Source organism: Tympanuchus pallidicinctus, unplaced genomic scaffold (genome assembly GCF_026119805.1).
Source record: "Tympanuchus pallidicinctus isolate F22 unplaced genomic scaffold, pur_lepc_1.0 scaffold5, whole genome shotgun sequence".
NCBI classification, from domain to species: Eukaryota; Metazoa; Chordata; class Aves; order Galliformes; family Phasianidae; genus Tympanuchus; species Tympanuchus pallidicinctus.
Window position 1 is genome coordinate 51,900,831 of NW_026294769.1, and position 16,941 is coordinate 51,917,771.

Below are 16,941 nucleotides of genomic sequence, written 5' to 3' on the forward strand. Positions count from 1 at the left end.
CATGAGCACTCTACCACGGTGAGGGGCCCATAACAACTTCTGTCTCTGCCCGGGGCCCCAAACGAGTACCCCTCACCTCGCACTGAGAGGCAGCTGCCTGGGGGCAGGGATGTTTGGCGAGAACTCGGGGCCCCTGCCACCGGCGGGAGAACTCCGGCTACCCCCGCCCAGGGCGGGAGGCAGCGCCGAGGCCCACGGAGAGGGAGGGGAGCGCTGGGGGGGGGGAGTGGCCGTGCCGGGCCAGCCCCATAAATAGCCCTCGGCGGGGCGGCGGCGGGAGGAGCCCTCGGAGTCGTCGCCGCCGCAGCTGCCGCCGTCGCCGCTCCGGCAGCGGGCACAGTCAGCACCGCGGACAGCGCCCCCACTGAGCCCCTCCGCACCCCCACCATGACGGCGGAGACGCACCTGCAGGGCGTGGAGATCTCGGCCGCCCAGTTCTTCGAGATCTGGCACCACTACGACTCCGACGGTGACTCCTTTCCCCTTCCCGGGTTGGCGGGGGGCGGCCGGCGGGGGGTGTGCGAGGGGGAGGCTGGGGGTCCCACCACTCCCTGGCCGCCATCCCGCAGCTGGCACGACAGCACGGCTGGGGTGGAGGTCGGGCAAGGAGTGCGGGAGCAGCTCCGCAGGGAGAACGCGGGCTAGAGACATCCCTGGCAGCGCTGAAGAGCGGAGAGAGTTTGGAGGGAGCGGTGACCACAAGCCTAACTCTTTTTGTTGTAGGCAATGGGTACATGGATGGGAAGGAGCTACAAAACTTCATCCAGGAGCTGCAGCAGGCACGGAAGAAGGCAGGCTTGGTAGGTTAACCTTTTGCCCCACTTTTTCCATCCCCTCTGGGAAAGAAGAGTTTTCTTGAGCAAACCCCAGTGCCTTTGTTCCTTCTGTTCCTTGTTGCTTTCACACAGTTCATCCAGCAGCCTCACGAGGCAGAGAAGTAGATGGGTTAGAAATAAGCAGGTTTTAAATGAAACATGCCCTCTGATTTGGAAGGGTGGTGTCAGGGGTGTCCATTCAGCTGGTGAGCAAGTCTTGTTCACATCTCACCAGTCTGTGAGCTGGGACTTCTCAAAGGGCTTAACAAGAAAATTCAGAAATGCGTGGACATTATCCTTTTTTCATGGGTAGACTTTGTCCTGTTGCAACCTGATCCAGATATGCACTGATACTTAAAAAAATAAATAAATTTATTTTAAAAAGAGAGAGAAAATAGAAAAGAAAACCCAACTCTTCAAGTTAGTTGGGCTCTTTTAATATCATGCTTAATGGACAGTATGGGCTGAAATGCATTCCTGCCCCTTGGTGGTCAGTAAATAGATCTGCAGATGACTGCTAAACACTTTTTGCCCTTTGCCAATGTTGCACACCAGGAATATGAGTACCAAATCCTGGTAGTTCAGATTGCTAGCAGAGACATCAACGTTTTTGACGCTGTTGTCAAATGCCAGCTATTAATTTTTTAATTACAAATTTCCTCCAAACTATTCCCACTTGGGGAAAAAAAAAAAAAAAAAAAAAAAAGAAAAAAAAAAAAAAGAGAGTGTGGAGAGAAGGAGAGAGGGAGAAAGAGAGAGGAACGGTTCCGTGAAAAGATCTGAATTTAAATAGCAGTGAATCTTTTTAACAAATAAATTATGGGTCATCAGTTTCTAAAACAGGCTACTTAGCACCATGTTCAAATATCTAACATTACCAAGTCTACTCAAGTCAATCTATGCTAAAACACTTCCAAAGTAACAGAAAGGAAAAAAAAAAAAAAAAAGCCAATTAGCATGTGTGCTTTGTGGAAATAAGTTATTACTTAACATTAAAAACAAAACAAAACAAACTCTGAACTGAGCAATAACCTTTCTATAACTTACTTTAATATTGCTGTAGATTTTAGAAGCAAATTTAAAAAAAGAAAAAAACAATCATACTCTTAAATTTTGTGGAAAATCTTCTTGTGGTTAGCTTCTTAGTAATCCTATGAGTGCAGACTTCACACACTTGAAAATCTGTCTCCCAGCAATGCCTCATTTTTAAGTCTAAGTATCAGTCAATTCTTATAGCAATTGCTGTAGACACTCATTTTCATGAGTGTTAATAAGAACAAACTAAAATTTCAAAAAGCCTCAAAAACCCATACAAAAAATTGGTTTTCAGAGAGAATAGGTGGTTTTGTTCTTTCTTTTTTTGCACAGAAAAAAATAAGTACAACTTCTGTGCCTGTCAGATATTATAACAGAAAATATCTCTTTTCTGTGGAGAAGTGAAGGAAACTCCTGTTTGTTTGTTAGAAAGAAGATACTAAAGCCTGTTTATATTTAGTATCAATGACATTGTCAGTAGAAGTGCTGATGATATTTAGGAATTTGAAAAACGAATTAGAAGCTTGAAAGAAAAACGCTAGTTACTTCAAAATCAGAATCTTTTCTCTCTCAAAAGAAGTGTGCATCTCTTAAAAATAGAGCTTGCTCAAAGTAACACAGAAGAACTTTGCAGAACTCTTCTTATCTGCTTCACTTCACCATTCATTCTATTTTTTGAGTAACCTTTCCTTGTATCTCACATTCTGTTTTGAAAACACTCAGGAGCTTAATTAAGCTTTCTTTTGCCATTTCTCTGAATCAAGCCTGGTTTTGGGGTGTTCTTTTGAGAAGAACAATTCACGGTAGCAACATCAAATTTGGTACATGGTTTATTGACTCTGCCTTTGGTAGATGTTACCTTGACCTTTGATTTTTTTTTTTCTGGATTATGGATGTATGTCATTTTAGCTTTCAAATCTAAGCTGATTCTTGGATTTGAAGGTTCATTTGCCAAACAAGCATCTCATTAGTTCAAGTCTTGTCTCGTGGGATGCTAGTTCAGTAGCTTTAAATTTCTTTTCTTTTGCCAGAAGGGACACATTGAGAAACTAGTGTAAGTTATATGTCATTTCCTCATCTGTCCTTCCCTTAACACGCCAAAGCTTCTTTGTCATCATTAACTTTTGCATTTCAAGTCACTTTCCTGCTCACTATTTTTGAAATATTCAATTATGCATTCTTCATAGCTGGATTTTACATCAGTCATGCCGTATGCATTAAAGAATCACATTGATTCTGTCACTGAACAGGATGGTTTAAGATTTCTAAGTATTATTCCCAGCTACAGAGAGCTGTTCTAATTATGTTCTAATTCTAATCTTTTTATTAATCCACACAATAAGCCTGTACTACTTTCACAGTTGCTTTTCCTAAGATGGAGCTATAGCATGCAGCTTGGTTGCTGTTAGCCCCATTGCTGGAACTGCCAGTGCTCCAAAGGATAGACGTGTACTGGGTTTAAGGGCCTGGGCTTTTCTCTGGTCACACTATGTGTTTTCACTTCATGCATTGTGATAGATAATGATTTGACCTAGCATACTTTCAGACATTATGAAAGAACTGACAGTTTTTTAAAGATAAAAACTGTATAAATGTATAGACAGAGCTTCCATTTGCTGTGCCCTACTTTTTATGCAATATGTTCTCTAAGTGTGCAAGTTACGAGAAGAACCTGTGGAGTGTAAATGAGTGACACAGAGGTCAGTAGAGTGGATCTTGGAAAGTTACTCCACATTTGTTAACTCACTTGCTCTGCATATACAGATGAGGACAGTATTTCTCAATATTCCAACATTAATTCCAATATTTAATAGATGTTTATCAATGCAGTCATGTAAGCGCTTCTGTAGTGCCATCTATCCTTACATTTCAAAAATCATCCCAAAACAGAGCTGTTTTTTCTACAACTCCTCTTGGTTGAGTAAGTGACTCTTAAGCTTTAGGAGGGGAGATGAAGGTGCGAAGTTTCTTAATTTCAAGCATTAAGCAACTACACTTGATTAAGTTTAAACAAGTTTTTTGACTGAACATGTATTTGAATAACATGACTTGTCAGCTACCTCAGAAGCAGCTGAAGTAAGCACCAAGAAAAAGAAAAAAGACTCTTTCTGGACTAGCATGAGCATCCTGTTTCATGTAGCCTCTAAGCAGCTATGTCTCCTGTAGTGGTTGACCACTGTTTGGCACTGTGGAGGTGATACTAGAAGAATTAGCAAAATATTTAACAAGCACTAATTAAAATCCAGGTGTCTAAATTCTCCATTCCAACTGCTAAACAAATCTGTGCCCACTTTGGGATCATTAGATGAGAGGTGACATTGAACTGCACTGTATTAATAACTACATCTCTAATTAAAGCTGTGGCAAATTACTAACCTGCCATGGATGACTTTGACATAAATAGGATACTAGGCCACGATTGTATCATCTATAAAGAACTGACATTTAAGTTAGCATTTGAAGTTGAAATTTGGGACAAACTTCAACAGACTTTGTACAGCTGATAGTTCCCATGTCTCCAGTGAGAAATTCACCTAGGTCCTGTATAACCAGAACTATTATAGCAACTAAAACTTTAATTTCTAATGACAGCTATATCTTCATCTATAAGCATAGAATTTTCCATTAGTTTAATATAGCTGTAGTCCTGATTCTTGCTGCATGGTTTTACTGTCTCGGTCTGATAAGAAATACAAGGAAAAATAGAAGTTTAATCAGTAATGAAAGTTGATGGCAGCTCATAGCAAGGCAAAGCAAGTCCAGTTGAAGTGTCAAATCAGGTGTATAAATATTCATCCTGAGGCTGGCACCTTTGCTGTAACTTAGGCTGAAGATAGTATTTGAGTACAAATGTATAGTAAGAGGCATAATTTATACAAAAAAACAATTTGCTGGCTTTGTTATGTCAGATTTAAGGTGCTGCTCAAAGCATCTCTCTCCCAAGCCTTCTCTCTCTAAATTACAGCAGTGACATTTGGATTCTGTTTTCGTGATAACTATATACTTGACAGTGAGGAATATGATATTATGGTTAGTTCTTTCAGAGCTAAAATAGCATCCATTGTTCAGGTAAAACCAGCTCACAGATGCGGAAAGGCCATATTGGTATGCAGAGGTATTGTACTGAAATGTTTCTTATTTTGAAGGATTTTGCGCTGCCTTCAATTTAGTCATTTAATAATGAAAACTGAGAAAACAGATTAAGAATGAACTTCACTGTCATCCTCTTCAAACAGAAGAGCTGTTATATGTATCTTCCAACACATCTGTCTTCTCAGTTTCTTTATTCTGTAAACTAAAATAGGAGTTCTAAAAATTTAGAAACCAATCACTAACGTTGACTATAATATCACCCCTTAGGAAATACAACTTATCACAGTGATGTTATCTATCCTAAAAAAATTACTCATTTTCACTTCAATTTGAGAAATCTAACTATAATTAAGTGTGAATATTTAATCAAATATAGTAAATTTATTGACAACTGATGGAATATTTAAGTACTTTGCATACATTTCTCTGCATCTGAAAAATATTGATTCTTTCATTATAACTTTACAGGACTTAACACCTGAAATGAAAGCATTCGTGGACCAGTATGGCAAGGCTACTGATGGAAAAATAGGAATTGTTGAGGTAAGATAGTTATATAGTAAGATAGTAAATAGTTTGGATTTTTACTAAAACAGAAAATTTCTTTCTCTGAGAATCTTTAGTGTTTTTTTCACTAATGATTTTTTTCCTTACCCAAAAGCAAAATATTCCTTAGCCTTTGCCAGATATTTCACTACACTTCATTTAGATTTGCATACTTGATTCAGTATAAATAAGCATCAACACAATGCAGTTTTCCTGTAAAGCAGCTAAAAACTCTATTTTAGAAATTTAAATTGTGAAAGGTAAATATGATTAATCTCTACATATGATTTTGAACTAACACTCCATCACCGCTCCTGTAGTAAGGTAACTTGCAAGTGAATGTAATTGGGCAGTCGCTATAGGTAGTCAATGCACATATATGGCAAAATAGGATGTTAATCATGGCAAACTTAAGCAGAATTTTAAGAGTAGTTGTAATCCAGCCTTTTCTTTAACCAAACCTGAGGCAGAATATTTCCATTCCTTTCTACCACTCTCTAAAGAGGATAAAGGTGCAGTCAGCCAACCTTTTCTACACTTGCAGACTCTCAACAATTGTATAATTTAGATGACTTTCTGGGAAGTAGGGAACCACTGTATTTTCTCATACTTTCATTGTTCAGTGCTGCAAATCAGAAAGGAGAGGTCATTGGGTTACAGCTTGAGAAAGCACTATTTCAAGCCTAAATCTACAACTCATTTATATCACACTGAGTGCAGTACAGACTGCAGTTTTATTATTAAATATGATTATTATTTTTTTCTGATAGTGTGAAATATGATCTAAGATAGCTAATTAAGAAACAGCTGAAAGCAAGCCAGGTCTGCAAAATTTCTACAGTGACCAACTTTGGGTCAGTAGCTATTTTTAAAATAGAAGAGTGATTAGAGTCTGTAAAACTCAGTAGGATGTATCACTAGTGATATAATACATCATTTGAAGATATTTTTCCTCCTCAGTCATATGTTTGAATTGAAAATACTTATGTATATGAAAACCTAGCTATGACTAAATTATGGAAACACAGTTTCTTTCACTTGCGGCTGTAAGCAATTTTAAAATACGTCTTTTGACAATACTTAGCATTACAAATTATTTTTGTGCTAACAACTGCTTATTCATTTATTATTGAATAATCCCACTTAATTCAGTACTTTTGAATTGTGTAATAGCAAGCATTATGCAAGAAGAATAAGCAGACAGTGCCTGCAGTGACTGTTGTTCTTTACTTAGGGAAGATAAAGGAGAGTTTTGCCTTTCAAGTTCTATTTCTGATTGTACTATTGACTTAATGCATAAAGGTGAGCAAATCCCACAGGGCCTAATACGGTAAGGTGCTTACCACCTCCAGTGAGCTGCCAAGCATACTCAGCATCCACTGAAGCCACTGAATAATGACAGCACTCAGTCCAGTGACTGAAGGGACTCTCCCTTAATATAGCAGTTTCCTAACCCAAGATCTATATTTTATTTCACTGACATCAGCACGAAGCTTGATTTGGAAAGTGCTGATGGGACTCAGCCTAAGTTTTACAAGCAGTATGATTTTAAAGTTGGTATTTGAACTTGATTCTCCTTCCTTATAAATAAGAATGCCCAGTAATTCCAGATTGCTCCCAATTTACATAATACAGTAAACACTTTTTTTTCTGAAATAAAGAAGTATGAATGTTGTTTAAAAAAATTTATATGTGAATGCATTTGGATTCCCAGCCATCAGACCGGATACCCCAGCAGCTGAAGGAAAATGTCTTTCACATAATAAGTTTTGTGGGCTGAGATAAAGAGGAGACCTGGGTGGCTTCATAGAGGAAGGAGTGGATTTTCAGTTTGGTGCTCAGATTAAATGTCAGCTTTGTCTTTGGAAGCACACTGCACTTAGTCGTCTAGATCTTAGCCAGCATTCACAAGTCAAATGCAGAGCCAGACCTCTATACTTGCTTATCATTTTGTAAGAGCCCTTTCTTTCACTTTCTGTGTTCATTCAGGCTAATGCTTGGACTAAAATGTAGATGTGGAACATGGATTTTTGAGACTCAGGACAGTAGTAATTCCACATTCACATCCTTTGACAATTGCTTCTGCCATAAAAATAACCACTGACTACTATAAACGATTTTTACTCCCATTCTCCATTATAGGATTTTGAGAAGAAAATTCGCTGAATTATACAAAAGGAATCTTAATTACCGACATTTATTTAAAGAATGATTTCTAGAAAATAGTTCTTATATTGTCTTAATAACTGAGAGTATTTTTTCCTGCTAGGTAGCGTACAAAGATCTACCTCAGTCTGCAGCTGAGTAGGGAGAGTTAAATCGAGCCTGGGCTTTGATGCTGTCCTCGCTTACTCATGAAAGCAGTAGGGTGCACAGAAGCACTAAGTTGCTATTGCTATTTGTGCCTCATACACAGTTTGGTACTGCTAGTAAGCTGTTCATGATTCTTTGGAAAGGTCCCATTGTGATAAGCAATCTCTTCCCCAGACTGTGTTTTTTTTTATCAATTCTTCCATTCAGTGTTTGCTGTTGAGCAGCACAGCTGGTCTACTCCAAAAGTCAGAGCTTCCTCTCATCGGAGAAATAAGGAAAATTTTCCATAAACTGGTACTAAATTCCACACATTTAGCTGCTACACCTATATGAATGCATACTTATCCACACATTATTTGCTATTTATAATGGAGTAGATTTCAAAAGCTGCTGACAAAAACACATTGTTTAAGTTGATTAGGTTTTCAATTCAGCCATTTAGCAAAAACACTCAAAACACTGATGCTTGGCAGTCTGTAATCAGTGGCTCTGTTCTGTAAGAAGAGTACTTTGACTTGTGTTTTCAGTTGTACAAGCACTTGATGAATATGACTGACTTCTTGAGCAGATAATTTTAGAGAAACTATGTTGTGGCTATACAATGACAGGGAGAGCTGAAGTCACCTACAGCACCATGGGAACCCCCCAAAAAACCTGAGCAGTTGGGTGAAAGCACTAAATAAGGCAATAGCAAAACAAGAAATCTGAGCATGTGAAATGAATGAAGCAAAAATGTGAATACAAATTTTAAGATGGAGATACAGGAAGTCTGCAGATGTCATTTTTCATAAATAATGCAGCTAAGATATCTTTTTTTCCCTGTTTTCTCTTCCTAGTAAGCACAGCTGGTCTATTCTTCAAGTTAAAAGTTTTCTCTAATCAAAAAATATTTCATACATTTTAAGAACAGAAAAAGAAATATTGGGCTTTTGTTAAAAACAAATCATGATTTTACTTTTAATTATATAGCATACTCTCCATCTTCTACATTTGTCACTTGTCAAAATTGAGTTATAGTAAATGAACATTTTCAAAAAATCAGTACAATAATGTCTGATTTTAAAAAAGCTTTTTGTAACACAGACATTGGAAAAAAACACCACCCCTGATTCTGTAGGGCTAAAAGTAGTTTTGATTTCCTTCTGATAGTTATAGCTCTTCTTGAAAATGTTTCTGTATCTGACAAATGACAGCTATTTGCCATTTCCTTGCCCTGCCAACCTTTATATACTCTTTTTTTTTTTTTTTTTCTGGTTTATTTTTCTGCTTTCCTTACACACATGTTCTTGCCTCTTCTTCCTCATATTCGGTATCTATTAGTGATTTTTCTTCCTCATTTTCTTAATTTTCATGGTCCTTCAAACTCATCCATTAAATATCTTTGTTTCATGCTTTCCCTTTCTCACTGATTGTGAGGTTTTTATTACAGATCCTGACTTTGAATAGGTCAACTTTTTTCCTTTTTCCTTCAGTAAACTGCTGTTTCATTGCCTTACCTCAGTCCTCACTTCTGTTTGACTTGGATGAATATGGAAAAGCTGCAAGCCAGAAGCCTTTCAGAGGCATCATCCTGATGTTTGGGCTTATGGGATGAAGGTTCTTGTGAGAGTATACTAAGACAGTAGGACCATGCAGAATTTCACACGCTTTCAAAAGTGCCATACTCATTCAAAAGCTCATCTGGCCTAATGGAAAATCAGAACTTAATTTAATTTTTTAAAATCTGTCACAGCTTGCTCAGGTGTTGCCGACGGAGGAGAATTTCCTGTTGTTCTTTAGGTGCCAGCAGCTAAAGTCGAGTGAAGATTTCATGCAGGTACACTGTGAAATTTTTCCTTCTGTAAAGTCATCCGAGACCTGATTGCCATAAATTCATTATCAAATCATCTGATTGCAGACATGGAGAAAATATGACAGTGACCACAGTGGCTTCATTGATTCTGAGGAACTTAAGGTAAGCTGATACTAATGAGTGTGCACAAAATGAGATTCGAGATTGGATTATGGACACTGGATCTGTTTGTTCGTACTCATTGGTGCATATTTTTGCATTTCAGACACAACTGAAAGCAATATGATTAGATGGTGTTTTTATCACCAGTAAATCATTTAAAGTGCATCTCTAATCTGATAAATGTTTCTAAAAATGTGGTTTAACTCAGATGAATATTTGTCTCAAGCGACTTGAGATGGCTGATGCTCTCACTGAGAAGTAGGAAAGATTATTTCTGCCCTGGGAAACCAGACAGCTCTGAGTAAGACACACTGTTCTTCTCAGAGGCTGTTTAGGGTAGAGGCTGATTTTGTGATGTTGTTTGTTTTGTGTGTGTTTTTGTTTTCCTATGGGCATAATTACTATTAATCATTATCCTACTGGGCTGCTTGTGCTCTCTCAAGTATCATCAACTTGTTCAGTTTCCACTGCACTACTGTTAACACAGCTGGAATTGTCTTGCCCATGCTCAGCTAACTTGGTGGGAGGTATCTATCAGTTTTAAAATGCATAAAAAGGGCAGAATCATTCCACTAATCATCTCAGTCTTAGAGAATTAACAAAACTTGAAACTGGAATGATTTACTCTTGTCATAAAACTAACATAAATTTGTAGGTGCTGAATCATTGTTGCAGGATCACAGAATGGCTGAAGCTGGCAGGGCTCTCTGGGTCCATCTGGCCCACTCGTGCTCCAGCAGAGACACCCAGAGCAGGGGGCCCAGGCCCATGGCCAGGTGGCTTCTGAAGGTCTCCAGGGAGGATTACCCACAGCCTCTGGGCAACCTGTGCCAGTGCTCCAGCAATGCACAGCACAGAAGTTCTACCTGCTGCCCAGAGGGACCTCCTGTGCTCCAATTTGTGCCCATTGCCTCTTGTCCTCTTTGCACCCTTCCTTCACATATTTATAGACACTGATGAAATTCCCCTGTGTATCCTCTTTTTCAGGCTGAATAATTTGAGCTCTCTCAGCCTTTCCCCATAGGAGAGCTGCCATATACAGCAGATTGAGTAGAAAGGAGCTTTTTTCCACAGTTCGGTTGCTGTAGATTATATTCAGAGAAGTCAAAACCATTCGTAGTAAGAGATTTAGCAGTGTCTATCCATCTAGTTTGGACTATTTTTTTCAATTTATTCCTTTTCCCTTTTTTGAATTTTGTACGTGTATGGCACTTACCAAGGAATCCTCCTCAATGTAGCCCGCAGACAGACAAGCCCATTCTTCTGCTGCCTGCTCACAGCACATTTATGTATCAGAAGTTGTCACAAGCAGGAGGAGGCCAAACATGCAGCTATTGATTACTCTCCAGTTGTTAGACAGTTCTTTACAGACTGTTGCCAGCTGCTATAATTTAAAATAGACTTTAAAAAGGCAGGGCTAACTTAGGAATAGTTGAAGAACTAAGAAATTTTAACTGGACCCCTAATGGTCCTATCTCTCAAGTGCTATGAGATCTCAGAGAAAAAAGTCTCTGAAAATAAGACATAAATGTGAAATTTTAATTTTAGGAATAATTTATATTTTTTGCCATGCCCAAACATTTTAAATATTTGCTGAGTAAGGAATATACCTACTTAATTACTTTCAGCGAGCAATTTAGGTTGGAAGTGAGCAAAACTTTCCATCAACAATTCTGGCAGTGGAATATGTTGTCTCAGGAGGAGTCAGACACTCCATCACTGCATATTTGGAAATGTTTTGGTAACAGCTCAGATCAGACAGTGACAAAGGAAAGTTTAAGTGTAAATTATCTTGTCACAAGACATTCTGATGGACAGGTTAGCCCTATTTTCCATGAGAGCACATAAGATTAAACATATTTCTGTAGTAATGTCCATTTACAAAGAGTACAGCTGAAATTTTGTAACAGTCTTGTAACAGAAATTTCAACCTCTGCATGGGTAGAATCGGTAGTATTTTTGTTAAGTAAAAATGGCTGTCATTCAAAATATCTGATTAGAAAGCCACAGGATGCTGCATCCAATTCTCATTAAAAAAATAAATAAATAAATCTAGCAAAATTGGCCACACAGATTTAAAGTATGAGGAGAGAGGGAGTGACATAGGTTAACATGTTCACTTCTAGCATCAGTTACTGCCACAGGCAAGGAGGAAAATGATTAATCATTGATCTTTTCTGTAAAATTGTTCCTGTGTTGGCATCCAAGTTTTCCAAGGAGTCTCAAGGTTAATTGGTTTAATTTACTGATAGAACTGATTATGAAGAGGTTTGTCAAGCCATTTCTTCCAAATTCACATTACAACAAATGTCATTCAATGTACAGCGCTTTATGAAACTGTGTAGTATAGTTGAAATGATCATAAAGAAACTGTTACAGACATAACTGTTAATTGCTATGCCTTTTCTTACTTATTTTGAACTGCAACAATAAAAATTAAATTGGAAGTAGTATTTCCCATTACTTTAATTTGAAGTTAGCAAGTCAAGCATTTTATACCATAGATAAAAATTCACCTGTTACACTCTCTTTATTTCAACAGAGTTTCTTGAAAGATTTATTACAGAAAGCAAATAAGCAGATTGAAGACTCAAAGCTAACAGAATATACAGAAATAATGGTAAGAATCTATAACGGCATATTTTGTCAAGACTGTGTTTAGCTTCAGCTGCTAGAAGGTTCCAAATTACTTGGGCCCCACTACGTCATAATCAGGCCAAATGAGGCTGCTGTGTCATTGCAGCGCTGAGATGACATCAAGCACTGCAAGTACCCCAGTAGCTGTGTACTTTTCAGAGCTGCTACAAAAAGTGGATCAGGAATTTTGAACCTTCACGGTGCTTATTAAACAGTAGATCCTGTCATAGTGTGGTGCAAAGAATGTTCCCCTGTTTTACTTCCCCATTCCGTTAGGGGTAAAATCAAAGTTAGGGATAAAATCAAAGACTTCAGAGTTCAAAGGAGAAAAACTGTGCTAGTCATAATTACATTATCATACTTTGATCACTCTGTATATTTTCCCTGTTTGCAGTGTTTGTCTCTTGTCCTAAAAGCCATCAATGCATGATGAATTCTTAATAGATTTACAAGCACCACACTCTTCTCACTTCTTGTGTGTAATTATAAAAGAATAATATTCCTAATATGCACTATAACCAAACTGTCATTTCTCTTGCCTTAAATCAACTATTTCCTTCTCTGGCCTTAAATCAACTATTTCCTTCGAGCATTCCTTCTATCCACCACTACTGTGCTACATGGTATAGACACTACTGGCATCTGAATGGAAATTTCAAGACGAAAAAGACTCAGAACTCTTGTTTTCATGAAATTTCTAACACTGTACTTTGGTTTTCCTACTTTGGTTTCATCCCAAAATATTTTTAGCCATCAAAAACATGCTAGGTTTTTGATGCAAGCACTCGAAGTGGCCTGAAGTCAGAACGGTTGATCAAAACTTGTTTCTTTCCTGACAGAAGTCTGCTGGTTTGTTGTACAAGTCATTTACCTAAATTTACATTTAGCAATTGTCACTGTTTATTCCCCAGTGAAGATAAAACACATATCCTATTCATTTAGTTTTGGACCTTCGTATTAAAGGGCCTCTGCAGAGAGACACATTGACAAAGAATTAAGAGCAATAAGGAAGAACTTTTAAAGCCAACACTTCCATAATCTCCCCAGAAACTCAGAACTAAGGCTGATGGAAAACACACAGCATCTAGAACCTGCAGGCAGGCACAGTTACTAACAACCTGTTAAAACAATTGACTTTACAGCTCCCACTGCTTACCTCCTCTAAATATAACTCCTTCATGTGAAATGCACACAAAGCAGATGCTTTTACACAAGGAAGGGAGGTGTTAGAAGGAGCTAGGGTGTTATACAGAAATGTTTATAGAATTGGTCTCTTTTCTGTTCTCCATTGCCATTCGCTGTATCTTAGAAAAATGAAAATGAGTCTTCTTTCATGGCATTTGAAAGGATGTTCACTTACCTTGATACACAGCTCAAATTTTCCTCTTAGCTAAAAATTACATCTGGAATTACTGTGATTGAAAGTGATGGAATGAGTGTGGGTGGTAGTATTTGTTTTCAGTACAATGCCTAAAAATGCTTTGTACAGTTTGCTGCTTTTGTGTCTCTTATACAGCAAAGGCAAAATACTATTTGAAAGTAGAAAAACTGAACTATATAGACAGAAAAAATGGGAGAGGAAGTTCCATGCAGGGATAATATCTCCAGCTACTTCTAATAACAAATATATGCAGCAGGAGCTCATCTTTTCAAGGGCTAAATGGAAAGCACTCTAAAGCAATATGATGATTAAGAGTGATTAGAAGTAGTATTTGCCTATTTTGTCAAATTTTATATATTTTTATTCCTACAATTTGATTAGAATTATTTGAAGACACTTTATTTCCCATTTTTATACTACCAATAAAATGTCTACTGCACCTCTTCAGTCTTTTATTGAAATATATCACAGAAAAAGAATGCAATCTTTACATATTTAAGCCCAGCAGCCAATTGAATGAAATGTCTATAATTTCCTAAGAAATTGAATGTCTGGAATTCTGTTGAACTTTACCTGACTATTGTTCCAGCTCTATGAAGGAAGAATAATGATGCTATTATTATATGACATGAAGTAAAAAGTAAAATGTTATCATGTCAACATTTCTATCTTATAAATAATTTACACACATTTCTTATATGGGACATTCATCACTCTAGGCAGGTTAAGACCTACCTTTGAGTAGGTTAATCAAAATTGTTCATCTGGTTTCTTATCAGGCTTTTGCAGTACAATTAATGACTATAAATTATTTCTTCCGCACATTAAAGACATGTATTACATGGTAAATGAGACAGTTAAAACTTGGGGCCATCACTTCAGTGTTAAACAAAGGCTAAATTTCATTAAGTTTGTTTTCCAAATAAGTGTCTTCTTTACTATGTTAATTAATTGCAATTAGTAATGTAAAAACATGTACTCTTTCAGCTCAGGATGTTTGATGCAAACAATGATGGAAAGTTGGAGCTTACTGAACTAGCCAGGTATGCCTCCTGTCTCCTTTCAGAACAAATATTATATACTAATTACAGTAAATATGTTGACCTTTGTTTTTTATGTCCAAAGGCTACTCCCAGTACAGGAAAATTTTCTTATTAAATTTCAGGTAAGAATTCATTGTCTTATGGTTAAACTGTTAATATTACACATATTCAGTGTCATAAATGGATATTTTTTTTTTCTTTTTGGTGTTTAGGGTGTCAAAATGTGTGCAAAAGAGTTCAATAAAGCCTTCGAGATGTATGATCAAGTAAGTCTTTAGAAAGCCTTTTTATTAATTGATTAGTTTAATGGCACTTGTTTTCAGAATTTGGGGAAAACCTCTGAAAAGAAGAATAAATGCTTGATGTTCTCTTTAATGCTATTTTTCAGGATGGCAATGGATATATAGATGAAAATGAACTTGATGCACTACTGAAGGATCTCTGTGAAAAGAACAAAAAGGTAATCCCAGAGGGCTTTTTTCCCCTTAGAGATTAGATTTAATTTGGATTTTAAGGACACTTTAATCCACCCAATTAAGATAAATATAGAACTTCTAAGTCATAATTCCTGAAGTCAAGGCAAAACTAAAAATCTTGGCAGAAGTCATAGCAGTGTAAAGCCTTAACTAAGGGAATTGTGATTACACAGCAACACTGTCAAAAGCTTGCTTATTAGGCATCAGCTAGCAGCAGTCTAACATATGCCTATAACATGGATCATGTAAATATACAACAACATTTTCAATGTGTTACTGTTAGAAAGGCTGAGAACATCATTTTTTTTTTTTTTCCCCTCCTTATTTTCTGCTATTGGCAGCAAACTTGTTCATGCTGGTAACTAAACAGGATTATAAAGCATTATCTGTTCTTTAAATAGGAATTAGACATTAACAACCTTGCGACATACAAGAAAAGCATCATGGCCTTGTCTGATGGAGGAAAGCTTTACCGAGCAGAACTGGCTCTCATTCTTTGTGCTGAGGAAAATTAAAACTCTTCTCTCATGTCCACTTAACTAGTGATGTATTCTATCTACACGATAACTGTGCACTATAAGGGAGTAGGCTGTATTTTTAAACTGCATATAGAAAATTAAACAGGATGTGTGGCACATTCCTTTAAGTTTGTTTCTATAGTGTTGGTAATGTACAGTTTTTGTAACAATAAGATTGATAAAGAGAATGTCTATGTTTGGGCCAGTCTGTATATTCAAAAGAAACTAAAAAACATGTTGGGGTTGGATTTTTTTTTTGGCTTTTTTTTTTTTTTTTTTTTTTTTTTTGCTTTCATGAACATGCCTGAAAAAAAATTACACCTGCTGATGTTGTTGTGGTTACCATATCCTTTGACACTTGCAACATTTTTCCTTGTTGATCTACATAACAAAAGGTCTAGAAATTTCTCTTCCACTTACAACTACACGTTTGGGTTTTTTGTTTGGGTTGTTGTTTTTTTGTTTTTGTTTTTTTTTGTTGTTGTTTTTTTGTTTTGTTTTGTTTTAAGATACAAATTCAGAAGAAATATGATTTAGGCTGGAAAAGGAAAAAGAAGTAGGCATGTCTACACTCCAAAACTACACTCCAAGAAATATTTCCAGTTGTCAAACCACCACTTACAGGTCTGTGCTCTCTGCAGTTGAAAAACTACTCTTCTCATTATGAACTCCAAGTATATAGAGGAAGCATTTATCTGTGATAGATCTCCACACAGTAGTTGTCAAAAATATGCTGTTCTCAATCTTGCTGTTTAACTTTACTGAATTTAAACATAGGCACTTCAGAAACAAATGCCTTTAATCTGTCTTGGAATCCTGATTAAATGACAGATAGCATAGTTAATACACAGATTAACATATGATATTATAAGTGTACCTTTCATGACTATTGCTGTGTCAGAGAATATGACAATCCATTTTCTAAACTATTTTCACATTTTGCAGGTTATATTATTCTAGTAAATTGCTGTTTTTACATCATATTCTGTGTAATCTATGATTAAATTTAATATCCTAAGACTACTGTTGTCTAGTTTGTCTCTCTCCTGGATGTTCTTTTCTGTACCATGTAAAGGACAAAACAATTATTTTGAAAAATTGTGCCTCCTTGGATCTTACACTGACTTATT

The 16,941-nt window shown here is 37.0% G+C and overlaps 1 protein-coding gene across 1 annotated transcript; it reads left to right on the forward strand.

Annotated features, from left to right (window-relative positions):
• Positions 1–301: 301 nt before the first annotated feature.
• Positions 302–16,099, forward strand: CALB1 (calbindin 1). Its single transcript, XM_052703382.1, has 11 exons — positions 302–469; positions 724–800; positions 5,412–5,486; positions 9,535–9,618; positions 9,700–9,756; positions 12,299–12,376; positions 14,762–14,817; positions 14,900–14,939; positions 15,030–15,083; positions 15,206–15,277; positions 15,695–16,099. The coding sequence occupies exons 1-11, from the start codon at positions 388–390 to the stop codon at positions 15,806–15,808; spliced, it is 789 nt and encodes a 262-aa protein (XP_052559342.1). The 5' UTR covers positions 302–387; the 3' UTR covers positions 15,809–16,099.
• The last annotated feature ends 842 nt before the right edge of the window (positions 16,100–16,941 follow it).